This window comes from Aplysia californica, unplaced genomic scaffold (genome assembly GCF_000002075.1).
Source record: "Aplysia californica isolate F4 #8 unplaced genomic scaffold, AplCal3.0 scaffold01141, whole genome shotgun sequence".
Lineage (NCBI taxonomy): Eukaryota > Metazoa > Mollusca > Gastropoda > Aplysiida > Aplysiidae > Aplysia > Aplysia californica.
The window spans coordinates 116,574-138,656 of NW_004798411.1; the positions used below are offsets into that span (position 1 = coordinate 116,574).

Sequence of the window (22,083 nt, forward strand, 5' to 3'; positions counted from 1 at the left end):
AAGCTGCTTGACAACAACATGACTTCCCCACTTGAGTACAGAACACAAGTATTTTGTTTAGTTTAGTATTAGTAAGAATTTTGTTTGTTTTAGTAGAGGTGTTATGGCGCTCGCAACTGCATAAGGTCATATGAGCGCCAGAAGATTAGAGGTATTACAAGAGAGTAACAAACATAAAAAAAGGAGGGGAGATAAGGACGATAGATGTTTGATAGGAAAGAAGCAGCAAACCACACCAGAGCACCCGCCAACCACCCACAGTAAGAGTTTTACGGCACTTGCAACACAAATAAGTAATAATATAAATGCCAAAGATTAGAGGAGCTACAAGAGAGAAACAAACACAAAAGGAGAGAAAAAGTGACAAACACAAAAGGGAGGAAAGATAAAGGAAGACCAGAGCACCCGCCAAACACCCACTAACACAGTACCGTAGATCATAGAAGATAATACTGCATTCAAGTTTTTCATTTCAATATTTATTGCAAAGAAATCAGAACAATTTTCAACAACAAATTAATCATCACTCATGTCATCATCATATAACTTATAATACACGTCAAACAATCTAAAAACTAAACTCAATTTTCCACCAACTTTCATCCACACACAATAAATGGCCGGTTTCATTCTCAACATACATTTAGATCTATACATTACTCCCAAGTTCACACACATCATTATATTGACTATGGCTGAATGACTATGAACTGAAATAATCAATTAATCGTACGTGTTTTCATCACACACACACACTACATTTCATAAAAAGCACACACAAACACTACATTTCATAAAAAGCACACACACACACACTACATTTCATAAAAAGCACACACACACACACACACTACATTTCATAAAAAGCACTATTCAGAGCTCATACACAACAGATCACATGATTTCAGAGTTCATAATACACACTATAATGAGTTGACACATTCCTATACATTCCCATCACGCACACCACATGTCATAACACAAGCACATTACACACACACTCAAAGCTCTGACACACATCACAGACATTGACATGTCACGGCCATATACGTGTTCTCATCATTCACGTACACCATAGTGACATACACACCATAACTTCTTCATAACACATTATTCTGGGCTCATACAAAAATCATCAACAAAAATCTTACAATTTAATGTGTTCTTATCACACATACACACATGTCATAACACATTACATATGTATTTACTGTATACACACATCATAGACAAAAATCTCTCACAATTTAATGTCATCACACACACACACCTTATGGCATAACACATTACTTGTATTTATTGCTCATACACACACATCATAGACAAAAATCTCTCACAATCTGATGTGTTCTCATCACTCACACACATATGTCATAACACATTTATTACATGTATTTAGTTCATACACACACATCACACAGACTATGATATGTCCAAATCTAAATGTTCTCTCTTCACATATGCAATATTTCATCACTCATAGAGTACAGACTCAATAGACTAGATCTACAGCCTGTAACAATCTATTTCATTCTCATCACACAAAACACACACACCCAGCTAGTGGTTGGTTGGAGGGTGCTCTGGTCTGGTTTGCTCCTTTAAAAAAAATAATTTAAAAAACTGTAGAGAAAAAGAAACTGCTCATATCTTTTCGGAAGATTACTTGTTTTCAAGTTCTAATTGACTTGAAAGTCTGAAAGGTTTAATAATATAAATATGATTTTGTCATTGTTTTTTTCAAAATGCCCAAACCAGTTTTAAAAACACAGTCATGTGCTGAGTTTTTGGGTGTTGAGCCTTGTTTGTTTGACTGTTGAGCCTTGTTTGTTTGACTGTGTGTTGTAATCAAGAAGTTTTGTCCTCTCACTTTGATGGACGGGATGTTTGCCTCGGCCTGGAGGCTCTCCACCGGAGATGTGCCGGAACGTTTAGTTTAGTAAGAGTTTTACGGTGTTCGCAAGAGTTTTACGGCGCTCGCAACTACATAATATTTGCGGAAAGCCACCCAGGGCCAGGCTGAAACCTTGGTTCTGTATGGAGGTCTGGCAGTTTTGGGACACAGGTCTTGCCGATCCACAGACACTACAGTCTGAGACTGGCCTAGATCTGCCAAGAGAAGAGTTATGGTGGAGTTATGGTGGAGTTATGGTGGAGTTATGGTGGAGAACGTCACAACCAGGTGTTTGGTGTCTCCGCTTCAGTCCAGACTTTGGTTTTTTTTTCTTATCCAAACAGGAGGAGATTTTTTTAATGTATGTGTTTTCCCCAGAATCAACACAATTTTGATCACTTAGGTCGTGGGGCACGGGTTTCCCACCCTGTCTGTCAGGGCCAACCCGGGCTGAGAGGGATACAACATCCCAGCAGACAGACCCGGGCTGAGAGGGATACAACATCCCAGCAGAAAGACCCGGGCTGAGAGGGATACAACATCCCAGCAGACAGACCCGGGCTGAGAGGGATACAACATCCCAACAGAAAGACTGAGATACTCGATAAAAAATTCTTCCCTACTTGGGAATCGACCTCGGGTCTCCTGCGTGCGACAGCGAACAACCTACCTGCCACATAAAACATGCTGGCAAGCAGTATTGTTTAGGTCAATTCATGTCAAGAATTTTGTGATAAGTATATTAGTCACCTTTGAGAATCTTTTGTGATCTATTTGTGGTGGCCGAATGTTGCTATTCAAAAGGCTTTTTAATGGCTGCATCGATCCACAGTTTCGTTTAGATCTAATCTGGGGAAAGTCTGTCTTTCAAGACGCCATTGTTGTAAACAAGTGAGGCTTCCGTTCACAAGAAGTGCGTACTGATCCCGCAATGGCTTGACGACTCCTTTGAGTCTGTTCTTCGAATGGGAAACCCAGCTAGTATAATATATATATATATACACACACAACAATACATTTAGTACTGACAGGTTCGTCTATTTCAAGGGTTTCGTGAGACGAGAAAACAATTACTTGTGGCAATGGTTCCCTGAGGAACCAAGGAGTGGCAGTGTGCGAGCGACACAGCCCGCGAGTGACACATACGTACCTCTAGAGGACGTCCGTGACGACAGTGACTCGACTAGTGAGTCTACAAGCCAGGGTGTCTGGTTGGTACCCACTATACCCACCTGTACTGGCCAACATGTATATATATATATATATATATATATATATATATATATATATATATATATATATATATATATATATATATATTATTAATTTATACGTATGTTGAGACAAAGGACCCGATGAGCATTTTGTCATGTGACCCAGTTATTACTTTTGACGATATCTTTCTCCATAGATACACACCAATGTATCAGTACTGACAGGTTCGTCTATTTCAAGGATGTCATGAGATGTAGAGAACCAAATCACTTCTGGCAATCGACTCAATGGTTCCCCGAGGAAGGGGCAGTGGAGCTCACATGACCGGGGAGTGTGCGAGTGACACATACGTACCTCTAGAGGACGTCCGTGACGACAGTGACTCCACTAGTGAGTCTTCCAGCCAAGAGGTCTGGCTGGTACCCACTATACACACGTGTATTAGTCAACAAGAAGTCTTAAAAATCTAGGAGTTCAGTTGGATTAGGATATGTCTATGTCCTCCCAAATTAGCCATCTCAGCAAAAGTATTTACTTTCAGCTTAAGAAAATTGGCAGTGTAAGAAATTATTTAACTAAAGCAGCAGCCAAGACACTTGTAACAACACTCATTTTATCAAAGTTAGATTACTGTAATGTTATTTTGTCCGGTTTGACAGCCGAAAAACTATCAACGTTACAAGTACTCCAAACTCAAGCAGCAAAATTGATAATGAAACAAAAGAAATCAGCGCACGTAACACCAATTCTGAAAGAACTACACTGGCTGCCAATAAAAGAAAGGATTAAATACAAAACTGCTGTGCTCTGTTTTAAATGTATAAATGATAGTGCACCATTTTATCTTAAAACATTCCTGGAATTATATCATCCACCTAGAGTCCTTAGATCAGCCTCTGATAATCTAATTCTTAAAACTCCAAAACAAAATTACAAAACATACGGCGAGCGTTCCTTTTTGTTTTTTGGTCCCCAGGTATGGAATGAACTCCCATATAAAATAAGATCTGCCCCAACAATTTCCATTTTCAAAAATCAGCTGAAGCATTTTTTATTCACCAAAGCATACCTGTCATAATGATGTACTGTGATATAATTATATATACATGTGTATGCCAGACTGTGAGATAGAGATAGAGAGAGAGAGAGAGAGAGAGAGAGAGAGAGAGAACGGAAATGTTTTTCTGTCTGAATAGAACGAATGTTTTAACGAATGTTTCTAGTTACTCACGTTTCAACTTTATTGTGACCGTTCGTGAATTTTTATTGCATTGTATATTTTTAGTGAACACATTTCCAACCTCACTGCGAGACTGTTTTTCTCATATAAAATTTTACACATATGCATCTATATTATATGTATAATGCTTTGTTCTACGTACACACAAGGCAATTATTTTTTAAGATGTGATGTCTTTTTCGTTGTAATGCGCATTGAGCATCTTTTAAGAAAATGGAAATGCTCAGTATAAATGCTATTTATTATTATTATTATTAACATGTATATATATATATATATATAATTAATATATACGTATGTTGAGACAATCAAAGAACGTTTGGTTGGTACACACTATACCCATGTGTACTCGCCAACATGTATATATATATACATATATATATATAATTAATATATAGGAGTTGAGACAATCAAAGGACTCGCTGAGCATTTTGTCACGTGACCAAGTTATTACTTTTGACGATATCTGTCTCCATAGATACACACCAATGTATCAGTACTGACAGGATCGTCTATTTCAAGGATGTCATGAGATGTAGAAAACCAAATCACTTCCGGCAATCGACTCAATGGTTCCCAGAGGAACCAAGAAGTGGCAGTGTGCGAGTGACACTGCCCGCGAGTGACACATACGTACCTCTAGAGGACGTCCGTGACGACAGTGACTCGACTAGTGAGTCTACAAGCCAGGGTGTCTGTCTGGTACCCACTATACCCACCTGTACTAGTCAACATGTATATATATATATATATATATATATATATATATATATATATATATATATATATATAATTAATATATATACGTATGTTGAGACAATCAAAGTACTCACTGAGCATTTTGTCACGGGAACAAGTTATTACTTTTGTTGATGTCTTTCTAAATAGAAATATACAACAATGTATCAATCCTGACATACAACAATGTATCAATCCTGACATACAACAATGTATCAATCCTGACATACAACAATGTATCAATCCTGACATACAACAATGTATCAATCCTGACATACAACAATGTATCAATCCTGACATACAACAATGTATCAATCCTGACATACAACAATGTATCAATCCTGACATACAACAATGTATCAATCCTGACATACAACAATGTATCAATCCTGACATACAACAATGTACCAATCCTGACATACAACAATGTATCAATCCTGACATACAACAATGTATCAATCCTGACATACAACAATGTATCAATCCTGACAGGTTCGTCAATTTCAAGGATTTGGGATGTACAATTTGTCCAAAAAGGGGACCCGGCGCCCTTCTCGGTGTAAACAACAGCAAGCAGACGCCTTTTGCTGATAAGTGAGATCCTTTCTTTTTCTTTTTTCACGACATGTTTTTTTTTGTTGCTATGTAAGAAGCGTTTCTGGATAATGGAAGCGGGCCTGTGGAACGCTAAACCTCCTTGGCATACAGCTGAGCAGGCTTTGGCTCTCTGGGAAAAGCTTCAAAGTGACGAGGAAGAGGAGAGAGATGTCTACAGAGAGGGTGGAAGAGACAGTGACCACCCTTTCTGCAGGCTTCCTGCCATGAACTCCTCACCAGATTTGGCCAGGAAATTCCTGCCGTTTTCGACGGCACGCCAAGAGCAACAAGACAGGAAACAAAAATTCAATTTTTAAAATTTGATCATGTTCGATCCAAGGATATTCAAGGAGTCTTCAAGGATTCCTTGAATTAAGGAGGCCGCAGGAACCCTGTCTTTGTCACCACGAAAACAGAAAAAAACAGACAAATGGAATTGGTTAGCGGACCGCAAGGGGAAGTTGCAACCCTTAAAGATGACAGAGAGAAATTTAAAAAAGAATTAAATCCCCTAAATCAGAGAGAAACAGGCAAGTTTCCACTGTGGAATGAGTGTGAAGCAAAAGTGGAAAGCAGAACAGCTTGAGAACGAGATGAAAAGAACGTTGATGGAAAGTAAAGGAGAAAGATTGACAGAAACAAGGGAGGAAGGAAAGTAGTACAATGAGAAAATGAGAATATGTGTGCTTGACTTAGGACTGGAAAAAGCTGCCACTGGCAAGATTGCACAAGTGATAGAATGCGTTGGCAAACATCTTTGTGATGCCAAGTTGTCCATACTGCCCTGTGGTCTGGCCTGCCAGAATACAATGGATGAAGGACAACACATGAAGGACAACACATGAAGGACAACACATGAAGGACAACACACAGCAAACACCATGCTTGCACCAGACCTGAAGACGTGCACAGGATGGGCCCACACAAAGACGGGACAAGCACACGAGAAGTACAGACATTCTGGACACCTCAATTGTGACAGATTTAACAAACAAATTTTAGTAAGTGTTTCTTACGGCACTAGCAACACAATAAGGTCATAGAAGTGCCGCAGATAAGAGGTGTTACAATTAGAGAAGTGTCAAACACAAAAAAGAAGGAGGAAAGAAGGAGGGGAGATAGAGACGATAGATGTTTGATAGGAGAGAAGAAGCAAACCACACCAGAGCACCCGCCAACCACCCACATTTATGGCAGATGATGATGATGCCTCTCATTGTCTTGGCTTTTCGTCTGTTGTTTCTAAGGCTGGTACAGCAATTACACAGGAGGCACAGAGCAAGTTGGAAGAAGTGGTGAAAATGAAAGTAGAAGATGAAGAAAAAGAGTTTAAGAAAGATTTGCAAAATAAACTAACTTACTTTATGAATGAATGACCGAGGGAGCAGCCAGCGAAAAAAAAAAGTCGAGCTTTGTTGGAAGAATGGAGGGGGAAAACCTTGAAAGAGTCGGGAGAAGATAACGCAGAAGAAATCAAACACGTGTAGGAACTGCATGGCGCATGTAATGTTAGGTTTTTAGACAAACACACACTTCAAGAATTGAAGGAGTGGAAGGGACCGGAAAACTTTCAACAGCCATCACTTTCACGCCTCAGAAAGAATGACAAAGTAGGCCGACTGCTCCAATTTGCCGAGGACCAAAAGAAAGCAAACATGGGCAAAGTCAAGAGTTGCAAGTAACTGGCAAGGACAAGACACACGGCACAAGACAGAGACAAGGACAAGACATAGGGCACAAGACAGAGACAAGGACAAGACAGAGACAAGGACAAGACAAGGACAAGACATAGGGCACAAGACAGAGACAAGGACAAGACATAGGGCACAAGACAGAGACAAGGACAAGACATAGGGCACAAGACAGAGACATAGGGCACAAGACAGAGACAAGGACAAGACATAGAGCACAAGACAACGCTGTTATTTTTGACAGTTTGAACGTCCCTTCAACTTCCTGATCAAGAGCAAAACGACAGCTGGAAAGAGGAAAAGGCAGGAAGACAGCCCCCCCCCCCTCTCTCCCTCTCCCCCCCCCCTCTCTCCCTCTCCCCCTCTCCCCCCCCTCTCTCTCTCCCTCTCCCCCCCCCTCTCTCCCTCTCCTGTACAGGCACCTAAATAGACCCTAAGGAGAGGACAAATGATTGCTGTTGCCTGACAGGACAACTGGTACCTGGGTGAGTCTACGATACCTATACAGGAAAACGGCATATTGTGGTAGGGTGGCCAGTTCTTTTCCACGCCACCTTTACTTCCCAAACTCAAAAGTCAGGTACCCATTACTGCTGGGTGGGCAGGAGGGGGGCAACAAAAATCCGTGTCCGAACCGAGGCTCGAACCCAGACTTTCCGCTTCGGAGATGGGCGTACTAACTGCTCTGCCAGCACACCCTCTGTCGGCGACTACAGGGGGATTACAACAATTTGGCACTAATGGCATCCAGAGGGTCACAAAAAATGTCAAAGCCAAAAAGTTCGAGGGGTTTTGGAAGTATCAGCACAAGTCTTTTGCCACCACAAAGATTTCGTAACCCTGCTTGAGACGTGGTCCACCCATAACGCCAACAATTAAACCAAACTTCTCAAGGCCCCGACAATGCTGACCTTCCACTGCTCATGGATTGTCTTGGGATCTTCTTCCTAAAACTGACAGGACTATATTGGAACTGGGCAATTTAACACTTTGCAGTCACTTGGCGCAATAATGTGCCGGTGAAAATCATCCGTTCCGATCACCTGATGCAGTATGCGCCAGGCTCGAAAAGCCCGTTGCAGTCGCTGTCCTGGCCAGGTGACCAGATCGGGGGATTCCGTACTGCTGGCTGGGTGACCAGACGGGGACTTTTGTACTGCTGACTGTGTGACTGCAAAGAGTTTTTTTTTAATGTAAAGCCCATGGACCTAAGTATTTCTGTGCAAGAACTGGGGCAGTCAATCGCCCTTTTTCACTTGATATCCTTCCTCTTTTCAAACCTGTTAGGCCTTCCCCAGAGCCTTATAGAAAGCTCAGTACATCTCTCAAGAATGATGCTATGGAAAAGACAATCGGACAAACGACAGTTGGAAAGAGGAAAGCTGAACTTTGGGGATCTGGGAAAAGGCTAGGGAGTTTTTAAGCGACCAAATGACAGGGACATTCACACGGAGTCTCGTCACAGTGTTCTCGACACGAAGCTGGACATTTGACCAAGACGTGGTGTACTGTCCGGGATTATTCAAAATGCGAAGGACATTCAACGGAAATGTCTCAAAAAGTTGTGGAATTTTAGGCAATTCTTGGCAGTAAAGTAAGTCATCTGCCTTCTTTTTTTTTGGTATTGTTAAGTGTTTTTCATAACATAATTATGATAATATTAAGCCTCCAACAGGAACCTTAAAAACTCGCTGATTGTCCTTTTTATGTTGTTGAAACATGCAAATTATCGTACAATTATGTAAAATAACATTGTTAAATTGACCTCCAGAGCCTCATTGGAATTTACACCCAAAATGCTATAACATAAGTAGACCAAGTTTCAAAGAGATTGATTGAGAAATAAAGAAGTCACGGAAAAAAAAAGAAGAAAAAAAACGCCATAAAAATTCTGATTTTCTGGTCCAATATACAACACTAACTGAACCGTGACAAGCAAACCGACATAATTTTTTTAATTTCTATGTGGATTTTGACAATTCAAACTGTGCTGTTCTTATAGCGATCTCTCATGACAAGTTTTTGTAAGTTTTAGTAGAGGTTTTACGGCGCTCGAAACTGCATAAGGTCATATGAGCGGAAGAAGATCAGAGAGTAACAAATATAAAAAAGAAGAAGGGGAGATAAGGACGATAGATGTTTGAAAGGAAAGAAGAAGCAAACCACATCAGAGCACCCGCCAACCACCTACACGGCATCACTTTTTGGCGGGAGGATTCTTGGTGTAATCCTGCAGCACACACACCCACATGGACACACTCACTCACTACCCCCCACATACACACACACTCACTACCCCCCACCCCCCCCCACACACCTCATCACTTTTTGGCGGGTGGGTTCTCCGTGTAATCCTGCAGCACTCCCTCCAGATGGTCGTTGTGTTTCTTGAATGTTCTCTTCTGCTGCTTCCCTTTCTTCCTCTTGGGCAGCGTCGACTGCGGACACGACACAGATAAATCTATAAATAAATCCGCCACACTTGCGATTGATTTAAGAAAAACAAAACAAAATCAAGCAGAACAAAGCACATCGAGCTTGTTGTTGAGCAGGAATTTACCCAATACAAATACTGTTTTATCATTATCATGATCTGTTTGTATAAATCAGTAACGAGAATCCCATCCATACAATACCACTCATCAATGCAGACGGAGAAGTAAGGTTTAAACAAAACAACAAAATCATAAAGTTTTACAGCACTTGCAACATAATAGTCGTCACATTTATAGGTGCTGAAGACTGGAGGTGTCACTTGAGAGTAACATATATACAGAGAAGAAGGAGGGGACATAACAATGATAGATGTTTGATAGGAAAAAAGGAAAGGAGCTAATAACAAAAGAGTACCCACCAACCACCCACTGGAAAAAAAACCCTCCCCCCCCCCCCCCCAACAACAACAACAAAAAAATGAATTAAAAAAGTAGATGATCATTTGCTTGTACAGATAAGCAAAGAGAAGCAAAAAGATACAGTGTCAGTCATCAGTCATCAGTCATCAGTCATCAGGGGGTAACAGGAAGGTGGACACAGAAAGCACACAGGGGAAAAAAGAAACGACATCACCCACATTTGAACCTGAAAAGGACGCCAATTTACTGCAGGAAACTGAAAATTTTCACACAGCCGGAATCCTTCATAGGAGAACTGCTCTGTTTGTTGACATACAGTCACACACACACACACACCAACAAACACACACACCAACAAAATCAACAACACACACACACACACACAAAATCAACAACACACACAAACACACTCACACACACATCCACAAAATCAACATACACAAACACACACACACACACAAACACTCACCACTTTCCTGAACCCAGAAGCGTCCATGGAGGAAATGCCCTGTTTGTTGAGATATTCCTCGATCTTCTGCTCATCCAGCCCCTCCACGCCAACGCTTCGCCACAACTTCTGAAAATCTGAGGACATACAGGAAGAAAGCACAGTCCAACCAACTGCTCTTTGTTTTTGTTTTACAAACTAGTGGGAGTAAACGAAAACCTGCTGACAAAATCAGCAATGTAGATAGACAGAAATGACAGAGGGAAAGAGAAAAGTTAAAATTTGGTCATATAGGTACTGAAAATTAGAGGTGCGATATAACGAGAGTAAGAACACAAAAAAGGAGGAGAGATAAAGATGATAGATACTTGTTAAGAAAGTAGGGGCAAACCACACCAGAGCACCCGTCAACCACTCACAGCCATTTTTAGTGCTCGGGGAAAAAAAAAAAAGGAAGAAAGACTATATTATATCAGACTATACTATATTATATCAGACTATACTTTATTATATCAGACTATACTATATTATATCAGACTATACTTTATTATATCAGACTATACTGTATTATATCAGACTATACTTTATGATATCAGACTATACTATATTATATCAGACTATACTTTATTATATCAGACTATACTGTATTATATCAGACTATACTTTATTATATCCTTTAAAAAAGGATCCACCAGCGACAGCCTCCAACCACCTGCACATACCTTCGTCGATGGAGAAACGGCAGTAGCGGTCGTTGTAGAACAGAATCTGTTTCTTGTCCGTGGGTCGCGTCACGAAGATGATGTGTTCTTGCAGAGACTGAGGGGAGAGACAGTTTAGTTTTAGTAAATGTTTTACGGTGCTCGCAACACAATTTCATAAGGTCATATAAGTGCCAAAGATTAGAGGGGTCACAAGAGAGTAATAAACACAAAAAAGAAGGAGGAGTGAGATAAGGACAATATATGTTTTGATAGGAAAGTTAGTTTAGTAGAGGTTTTACGGCGCTCGCAACTGCATAAGGTCATATGAGCGCCAAAAGATTCGAGGTGTTACAAGAGAGTAACAAACACAAAAAAGAAAAAGGAGAGATATAAGGACGATGGATGTTTTGATAGGAAAGAAGGAGCAAACCACACACAATGAGGGGAGAGAGACAGAGAGTATGTGCGTGCATAGGGAGGACACAGACAGCATGAGCATGCATAAGATGAATATCTCTGTCAATATTACCACGTCATTTAACAGGAGCTACACAATTGGGGGTTTTTGGGAGGGAGTTATGTAGGGGTTGCACTTTTGTATCTAATCATATCAGTAGATACGAAATTCTTCTCATTTCTGCGGTGAATAAATATTAACTCTAGTCCTGCGGGGTTAACCGGAAGAGGGCTCTTATCGATCGATGACCCACATACGTCGCCTGCGGGCTTGTGCCGCGGGGCGCCGGGGTCAGGCACTGGTCACGCGAGCGTGCCGCGGCAGGTCAGGGAAACACCTTATCTTTTATAGCAAACTGATACGACCAATGAATAAGGGTTACGATCACACGAATAATCCCATTATCCCCTTGTCGGTAGATCAGAGACACTGAGATTGGAAGTTACACCAAATCGAATAACTTTTCCAGAGTTTTCCAGATTTCACACCTATTATGAATGAACTTGCGAACAGCTGCTTATCAGCTATCGTTCGAAAGGGGAAAAAAATGGGATAATTTCCGAATATTTTTTTTATTCAGTTGCTCTCAAGTGTCTCCCTCTGGTAGGACAATGGTTTAAAAACCACCAAATATGATTATTTACATCAGGAAACAACGTTTGGTGCAAGAATTAGATCGTTTGAAAAGTGAGGAAAGGTGTTTGCATTGAAAGATGAAAGTCTTATTTCCTGAATATCCTTTCGAGTCCCTCAAGTGTCTAACTGGGTCAAAATGCTCATATTTCATTGGATGAACGTCTCAACCGACGCTCTGTTATCTCTACCAACGCCTCGCGTTGCAAAACAATGCAGTAAGTTTGAGATGGACACTCAGGCACAAGCAGATTGACGCGCACACATTTTAGCACACAGATGCAGACTCCGCCGTAAACGAAATGCGTTGCCCGCGCGGGACGACGACTGATCAGGGACCAGCTGTGGAGCGCTGTGCGGGATTGCGCTTATCGGGCAAACATTTATCAGGGACCAGAATCTTAAGGGTTAACCTTAACTCTGGCAAGTGGTTTCAACAGGAATGGCAGGGCTAATCAGCCAAAACGTGCACATGCTTTACAAATCAAATTTATGGACTTGCATCAAATAAAAACCCTACAAAAGTAAATATTTTCTGAAAGAATTGAATGAACTTTTACATTTTGCCATTGAACATAAGATTTTATTTTATTTTCAAGGGGTTATGTAACTTTGAAATCCAAGATGGCTGACATATAAAATGTACATGCTCATTAGCATATTCAACAATCTAATGTATTTCTTGTTATAAAAAATGTGAGATAGCAGAAATATGGGTTTTTCAATTACCTTTCAGAAAATGTATAGTTTTATAGGTTTGAGAAGAACAGGTAATGAGTTATGACTGTTTCAATTTGTCATGTGGTCTGTTTCGAGCGCAGCTGATACTCGATAATTTTATACCAAACTCAACATAAAAACACTCTAAGTACAACCATGTGGTTTTCAGCAATCTGCTGGTAGTCTGTAATAATTAGTATAGCAAAAGGAACCTACTTTACTCTATAGCTCTCCTTTTTCTGCCACTATTAGACTCCCAAAGTAGTAGAATCTAGTGTTCCATTTGAAAGAGAAGTTGGGGCAGGATGAGAACTATTAGGCACTGGTACATGTATCCCCATTGTCTGTCAGATCTAATCCCAATCTTGACTGAACACCAATAAATCCACCACTAACAGTGTCTGAATTACTTTCCCTAGTCAATTCACTTTCAAATGTATCCAAAAAAGATCGATTTTGGGCCATTTTAGACCCACACATGTGATAGATCTACACTGGCATTAGTGGCTTGTGACCTGACCAACAAGCTTTCAAAACATCCCTCTGTTTTGAAAGCAAAATACTCTTCTCCTAAGCCAGAATGGTAGAAATATTCTGATTGGTTGGAGGTTAGCATTTTAGCCAATCAGAAATCACTTTAGGAAGCCCCAAATATTTAGTTGGAAGGCAGAAGCAGCAGTTTACTATATGGTCCTATGAGATCGGCCCTGCCAGTTTCATGGCAGGAAATGGGCCGATCTAATCGGCCCTTGCCAGAGTTAGGGTTAACCGTGAGTAAATAATCAAATAAAGGAAGACACGATTTTATGCAAGAATTGACATGTATACAATTGGACAATACAAACAGATTAGGTTACATAGAAAAAGTCACACAGAAACGTGATTTTTGAGGAAATTGGAACGGTAAATTAATTAATTGGACGATGAATAACTTGAAACTTTCACACCCCTATAAACACTTACTAAGTAATTTAAGAGATGGGACTTCAGAATATAACATCTGTCTCCTACAGGCTTGGCAAACGGGTTGAGAGACCTTCAAAAACTCCACAAAACGACCCCAGTTCAAGAACACCCAATCTGGTCGTCCAGCAGGAAACCAACTGAGCTAACGGACGACAAATAATCCCTCTAGGATGACATTCTTCTTTTTCTCCTCTTTCAGTTTTCCGGTTAGAGCCGAGTGGGGCACTTGACTAGACACGCAGACATCAGCACAAACAGACCTCCGTACAACACAAGTATCAGTGGTACCTGACTACACCCATACACGTACACACATACACAAACCCCCACAACACTTGATTTCAAGGGTACTTGACTTCCCACACACACAGAGCACCACACACAAACCCTCACAACATTAGATTTCATGGATACTTGACGAAACACACCCACTTTAACACACACACACCCAACCCCACAAACACCACACATATAACAACACACATACACAAAACACATAAACACACACACAGACGCACCTTGAGCACTTTGTCCATGTTGGGCAGCGATTCCTCAATGTCGTCCATGAGAATGCCGCCTCTGCCGTGGATGTCATAGGACTTGAGCAGCTTCATCAGGCTGCGGCGGTCGTGGATGTCAAACTTGGGCTTGAAGCAGAACTTGTTGACCCCGTCCTCCTTCACCACCGTGATCTTCGGGTTGTTCACAAGAGACTGGGGAAAAAAAACAACCATCATACGATAAGATACAACAGGGTGATATATCGCGACCTCAGTGCTTTCTTGTCCTATCTCCATTTTTAATAAAAAGCAAAAATGTGACTTCTTCTTTAGTAAACTCTTTGTTATGAACTGTTTTCACTGTTATTTTTTTAGCTTAGTTTTAGTCCAGCTGACTTGTCTCATTCCCCCATCCCTCTCTCTCCTCTCCCCCCCTCTCTCTTTGTCTTTCTCTCTCCCACACCCCCCCCCCCCCTCACCTCTGCACTAAGCCAGCGCCTCATCTTGGTGGTAATGTCCAACTGACTTGTCTCATCCACCCTTTCACTTTTTTTTTCTCCCCCTCTTTTCTTAACTTGTGTAATAAAGCCAGGGCCTTCTTCTTAGTAGTAATGTCCAGCTGCCTGTTTCCTTCCCCTCTCCCCCCTTCACTTTTTTTTTTTTTCCCCTTAACTTTTGTATGGAGCCAGCGCCTCATTTTGGTAGTAATGTCGGGCGGCCGGTTCCCTCCTCCCCCCCCCCCCTCACCTCTGTACTGAGCCAGCGCCTCATCTTGGTAGTAATGTCCAGCTGACTGGTCTCATCCCCCCCCCCCCCCTTACCTCTGTACTGAGCCAGCGCCTCATCTTGGTAGTAATGTCCAGTTGACTGGTCTCATCCAGGATCTCCTCCAGCTCTAGCGGGTCGTTCAAGCCAGACTGGTGCTTGGTCTGACAACACACAGACACAACATCATCATAACAACAACAACAATAATAAATTAATAATGATAATAATAACGATAACATTAATGATGATGATAATACCGCTACTACTGATAATAATGACAATACCAATAATAATCATAATTATGTAGAAATAATAATAACAACAATGGTAATGATGATGATGATAATAATAATAATAATAATAATAGTAATGATGATAAATTAATAAATGAGCTAGAATTTTTTCCATGCAGTCGGACAAAAGTGAGCAATCTATAACAGGAAGTTGCACACAAACCTTCATGTGTTTCACAATCTTGGTGAGAATTCCAAACTTGTACTGCGAACTCCCCGCCGATATTTTGTAATCCATCGAGTCTGAAAAACAAAAACACAAATCTCTGGCAAGCTGTTCGGTAAAACTGTTCTAAACCCAACAAGAAAGTATTTCAGGAGAGAGAGAGAACAAAAAAATGGTTCCCATTCTTTAGAATTCCACATAAGAATAAGAATATTTCCCTGTTCATATGAGCGCACACATAGGTATAAAATCAATTCAAATTTCAATTTGCCTCAGTTTTTGAGAAACAGCCTAATCCGCAAGCATCTGACAGACTACCTGAGACTAAATGACCATAGCGTTAGTTTTCGTTGCAATGGGAAAAATTGATTTGAGACGAGACCTCCCAAGAACAACTTGCCTGAAACGACTTACTGCACTCTGTGATTTTGCTCTCCTAAAAGTTTACGGCATTTGCAGCACAATTTGGTCACATAAGTGACGAAAAGCTGATATTTGAGACCTTACAAAAGAGTAACAAACACCAAAAAAGAAGGAGGACAGATTTAACGAAGACTGATGTTCAATGGGAAAGAAGGAGCACACCACACCAGAGCACCTGCCAACCACCCATGCACCTTGTATAACATCTAGTTAGTAGAAGTAGTTGTGCCAGCGACTTACATTACTTTTGATAAGAGTTTTACTTTTACTGCACTCACAACACAAATAGGTATATTAATGTTTAAAATTTGAAGGGTAACTAAAGAGTTACATACAAAGAAAAAGAAGGAGGAAAGCGAGTTTAGTTTTAGTAAAAGTTTTACGGCACTTGCAACAAAATAAGGTCATTATATAAGTGTTGAAGATTAGAAGTGTTACAAGAGAGTAACAAACACAAAATAAAAGGAGGAGAGGTTTAACTCTTTCACTACCACACCTACTTTTGTAATAATCAAATCTGAAATGTTAGGCTGAAGAACAATCGTTTTTAGCAGCATGTTGAGATAGGTCCTTATTTCTCCTTTATTTCCGTGTATAACACATGTGGCTAATATTGAAAAATGAACTTAAAAATCTATAATTTGCCTGACGGTAGGCAGAATCAGAAAGTAGGTCACAGATAAGGCCGGTAGTGAAAGAGTTAACGATGACAGATGCTTGATAGGAAAGATGAAGCAAACCGCACCAGAGCTCCCACCAACAACCCACGAGGAAAGTGAAACAAGGACGATGGACTTACTCTGTGGTTTGGGAGGGGGAGGAGCCTTCATCTTCGGTTTCTTCGCTTTTTTGTCGTTGCCATCGTCCGACTTGATCTTCCTCTTCTCCACAGCAGGCGTGGCTTTCGCTCGCTTGAGGAACGCCTCCCGCTCTTTGAGCAGTGCTGGATCCATCGTGGACTTTTAGGGACTCTGAGAGAGCTGAGAACATAAACCATCAGAAATACAGTAGTGTGGAGTCTAACTGAGAGCTGAGAACACAAACTTTTATACACAATGGAGTCGACTAAAACCTAAGAACACAAACCACAAATGCAGCAGAGTTTCCTACGTACTGAGAACATCAACCATAAATTTATCCAGTTATCCAGTGGCGTATTTGCATTTTGCCTTGCTCTTCCTCGACTGACACATTTCTGTCAAAACGTGGTTGAATCAGGCGCTCGTCAATATTTAGGCATTTTTGGACTTATTTATATGGGTATTCTTTGAAAGCTTTTATTCATTTGCCTTGCTTGAACGAAAAAAATAATACCCATCTCCACCTAGAAGTCGAGATATTTGCAATTAAAGGTGGGGTCGCCTATTTTCAGCGTTAATATTAGCAAGAAAATGGCAGCCAACAAAATTTAGTAACCACAGTAGCTTGAGTCATTGAAAACTGAAAAAATACATATAATATTCTGTGCCTTTAATCAACATTTTACAATAAAATTCACATGGAAGGGCATTTTACATGCACATGCCATAACATTAAAAAGTGTTGAAGAGCCAAAATACACAAATTCAATGAAAGATGCCAAACTGGCGGAAAAAATGCTTTTTTTCCATCTCCAACTTCAATATTTTGACAAGCGCCTGATTTCACCACGATGATGCGTCACATTTTGCATTATTCTACCCTTGCACAAAATAGAAAAAAAAGCTAATAACAAACCCCCCCCCCAAAAAAAAACAACCCACAAAAAACCTTTTAATTAGAAAGCTTACCATGCTTTACAGCAGTCCTAAACCAGTAAGCACCTCCGGTGGGGACCTCTGAAGGAAACGGTTTGTTTTCTCCATTTTGATCACTCCTACCAAAGTCTAAGACTAGTAGATATCTAGACAGCCACCGGTCTATACGCACGGCCACTTTTGAATTTCTCCTGACAACAATAGGTGGTTGTCTTACACAAGATAAAACGTTAACCCTCATCCTGCGGGAGCCGGGTTTATGTAGCCCGATAAGCCTATTTCGGCACCTCGCCTGCGTTCTGGTCCCGAGTCAGTGTAGCTCCTGGCTCAGCGCACGCGCAGCGCGCATCCTCTTACGTGTCATTCGGGTCCCGAGTCGGATCCCCATTCACGCAGGTCAAGTGTGTGTGCGTCAGTCTGCTTGAGTTTGTGTGCGTTTGTGGCCTTCTTCTAGAACCACCTGCGTTGGTTCGTAATCGAGGCATACGTCTCATTCAAAACATGCCAAGTTGATAGCTCTAGATGTTCGTCCAATGAAATTATAGAAGAAATTGACCCACTTAGACATGAGGAGCTCGAAAGGATAGTCAGGAAACACGACTTCCATTTTTCTATACAAAATATTTCAAATGAGCTTGATTTTGTATGAAATGATACTACCTGATAAAAGATGAGCTTGTTTAATAGTTTTGAATACCTTGTGCTGGTACAAAGAACAATTTGAGTGTAAAACATTCGGAAATTGACCTAAATTATCCCTTTTCGAACCTCAGGTCATTCATAACAACAAGAGCGTCCAGAAAGGTTATTCAAATGGGCGTAACTACTCGTACTGTCTAATCAGCTTGTGAGAGGGGGTTATTCATGTGTTTGTAACACTTTATTAATAGAATGCTATGAAGGATAGAGCGTTATTTTCATCATCAGTTAACACACTCCCGCGGTATTCATGGCGAAAACACACGTTTCCCGGCGCGCGCGCTGTACACCAACAGTACACACTGAGTGCCCCCGGCGGCCTGCCCGGCGAGTCCGACGTAATCGGTTGCTGATAAGATACGCATCTGGGCACAGACGCAGGATAAGAGTTAATAAAACAAGTTCAACTGTCTGTCTAAAAAAATTGCAAGCTCAGGGCCATAAGCCATAAGCTAATCTTACCAGTGAAATCACTCCCCCCCCCCCCCCCCCAACTGCTCATAAGTCAAAAGTGTATGCTTGTTGCCTCTTTCAAAGTTTGTCAGCGAGTTCCAAAACTTTGCACGATACAAGACGAGTAGGCTGAGTCTGAGTAGGCCTACACTTCATTGACTTACACTACAACTACAAGAGAGACATAACTGAGGCTGAGGGCATGGCTAGATATTAACTAAGACAGACGAGACAAACCAAGTGTATGTTTCCGACACGTACTTGACAAATAATGACGTTGTTGTTCTGAAATGTTATGTACGGTACTCACCACAAGTACAGCAGGCCGAAGTGGACACAGGACAGGAAAGGAACGCGAAACAGACCCTCGAGTCTTGATGTTGGATCCTCTTGCCTTGCCAACTCCCAAGTGTCAACAGGCCTGAGAGACCAAGATTAGTTGCTCAGGCTTTGAAATAAAACTTTGGGGAACGGCTGCAGGAACTGATATAATTCACGGGTGACTCTGATGAACGACAGACGGTGTTGAATACCATGTAAGATAATAAATAAAATAGCTTTATAGGACATTAGAAGAAAGGACTTCTCTGTGCCGCTTTCGTTTGTTAGGTAAAGGGAAACTACTCCAAATAGACAGGTCTTCTTCGAAGAGGTTATACTTCCGTCTTCATCGACTTGGCCAGGTTTTCAAACTTATTTTCAACTAGGCCTATATAATTTTTACATTCAGGATGGTTACGGCTACTTAAACTCTTACTCACAGATATATTCTTTCGGGGAAATAAATATATACAATTTCACTTTAGTATTAAAAGTGTAGGACTAGATCTATATGCACTGTCACAAAAGTATGCATCACAGAACAACAGCAGAGTGCGTCGCTTGTTTGGTTTCATTTCAATGTCAAAGCGGCAAACAAGGGCTCAGTTTGCGGTCTTCGGAGTCTAGTGCCCCCCTATTAATTTTATCCTAGGGTTTTTTATAAGGACCTACACTTTCATGTCCGTGATGTGCTAAAATGGTAGCTTTTGTCCCTCCATGGAAGAAATCTGGCAACAGACACACCTATACATGTGGTGTGTATATTTATATATAGGAGGAGGGGCGGGGAATAGGAAGGTTTTTGTTGTTGTTGCTTGTGGTTTTGTTTGTTAATTTGTTTGTTTGTTTATTTTTTGTCTCTCTGTTTTTGGGGGTTTTTTTTACAACTTCCTTCTGAGTTCCCAACTAGAGTTGGTTGCAGGTTCAAGACATGGGTTTTACATTTCTACCTTAATGTCATCATCAACCGTTGGATTTATCTCAATGTGTGAAACATTTTAGTTTGCACAGAGAGACAGTCCTGCGACTACTGTAACATATATGTTAAATTCTACAAAGTGTATCAAATGAGGAAGACAATGTGCAAGGGTAAAGCAAAACGAAATGTGTCAGATGAAGAAGAAAAGTTTAAAAAACATAAACAAATGAGCCGCCTCAACTCGGAAAACGAGTGACACTTAATCTGTCGATAGTTCATGTTCACGTCCATTGTTAAAGACTGGGAACACAGTGACTGGTCACCTCACTTACGATTTAATTTATGTATGAGCTGTGGGCGGGACTTATAGGTTATGACGGACCACACACTTCCCTCACCAGCAGCTGAAGATTTGCTGTTACCGGACGGCCAACTTGGGTAAACAACAGTGGGTGGGACCTACCCCACACGGTCAACCATTGGAGGGACTAATAGTAACAACAGGTGAAAGGATTATGACGGCAGGTGCAAGGATTATGACGGCAGGTGAAAGGATTATGACGGCTCGCCTACAGCGTCAGGGACCAATACAGAATTTAAAACGTCAAGGGGGGGATGGAATGTGGTCGTTTGTACAGGTGGCCATCATGGCAGGTTCGACTGTATATATAGTCCCTGTATATTATTCAGCAAGAAGCGGAAGAAAAGGGAGGAAACAAGACACAGGAGGTGGGAGAGAAAGAAAAGGGAGGAAACAAGACACAGGAGGTGGGAGAGAAAGAAAAGGAGCATGGAGAAAGGGGAAAAAAACAAAGACCTGGACTTTGCTCTGGGCCTTTCAAAGTACAATACAATGTTTGAAAAGAAAGAAGGAACAAACCACAAACACAGCAGAACACCCGCCAACCAACCACAGGAAGTCCCTCACAAAACACAAATTGTAAGCCAAAAAACCCCAAAGTATGTTGGAAGTTATAACAAAACGTGACGGTTTTATTTTGTAATAGAAGATCACAATCACACTCTCTAAGAGTGCTAAATATAGATTCATTTGTAGCAGCGTGTCCTCAGTGACTCTAGAATTTCGACACGTCCTCACCTCCACATCTCTCTCTCTCTCTCTCTCTCTGGTTGAAAGAGCTAAAGTGTACACATGTGATACACATACACACACCAGTTACACGCACACAGTTATTAAAATTTGACTCCAGGAAGTGTTCGTCAAGCACAAATTAATTTCCAACATTTCCTGAAAACATTTTTGCAACCATGAACAATTATACAACATATATCCTTTTAATACATACAAAGATGCATAAATTAAAATATTATATACGTACATTCATACACCATTAGGCAAACGTGTGCACACACTTACACACACACATACATACACATAAATATGTACGTATGCAGAGACAGGCGTTTATTAACATACAACTGTACAAACATTGGACGGAAATTGACATGTTGTTTGTTCATTTGTCTGTTGGTTTGTTTGTTTGTTTGTGAGCTGAGCATCAAGGACACGGGGAACAAGCCGGACATTGTAACCACTCGTGTACAGAAATGTTACAGGACGGCAGAATATCAAGCACACACACACATACACACACACACACACACACACACACACACACACATACA

General features: G+C 40.9%; 1 protein-coding gene across 2 annotated transcripts; it reads right to left on the minus strand.

Annotated features, from left to right (window-relative positions):
* Positions 1–457: 457 nt before the first annotated feature.
* On the minus strand, positions 458–20,069 carry LOC101864270 (general transcription factor IIE subunit 2). Of its 2 annotated transcripts, none has more exons than XM_005111879.3 (9): positions 19,507–20,069; positions 17,108–17,288; positions 15,883–15,962; positions 15,480–15,587; positions 14,677–14,871; positions 11,401–11,497; positions 10,700–10,815; positions 9,693–9,813; positions 458–2,109 (listed from the first exon to the last, which is right to left on the minus strand). In XM_005111879.3, the coding sequence occupies exons 2-8, from the start codon at positions 17,259–17,261 to the stop codon at positions 9,697–9,699; spliced, it is 867 nt and encodes a 288-aa protein (XP_005111936.1). In that variant the 5' UTR covers positions 17,262–17,288; positions 19,507–20,069; the 3' UTR covers positions 458–2,109; positions 9,693–9,696. The 2 variants fall into 2 exon arrangements, with proteins under 2 accessions (XP_005111936.1, XP_035829227.1); XM_035973334.1 differs by lacking the exon at positions 19,507–20,069 and adding an exon at positions 18,078–18,278.
* Between the last annotated feature and the right edge of the window lie 2,014 nt (positions 20,070–22,083).

Coding starts and splice junctions, on each gene's coding strand:
- LOC101864270 (XM_005111879.3), bottom strand. CDS start 17,261: ATGGATCCAGCACTGCTCAAAGAGCGGGAGGCGTTCCTCAAGCGAGCG. Junction 15,963..17,107: donor TCCCCCTCCCAAACCACAGA/GTAAGTCCATCG, acceptor TTTGTTTTTCAG/ACTCGATGGATTACAAAATA. Junction 11,498..14,676: donor ACATGGACAAAGTGCTCAAG/GTGCGTCTGTGT, acceptor CTCTCCCCTCAG/TCTCTGCAAGAACACATCAT.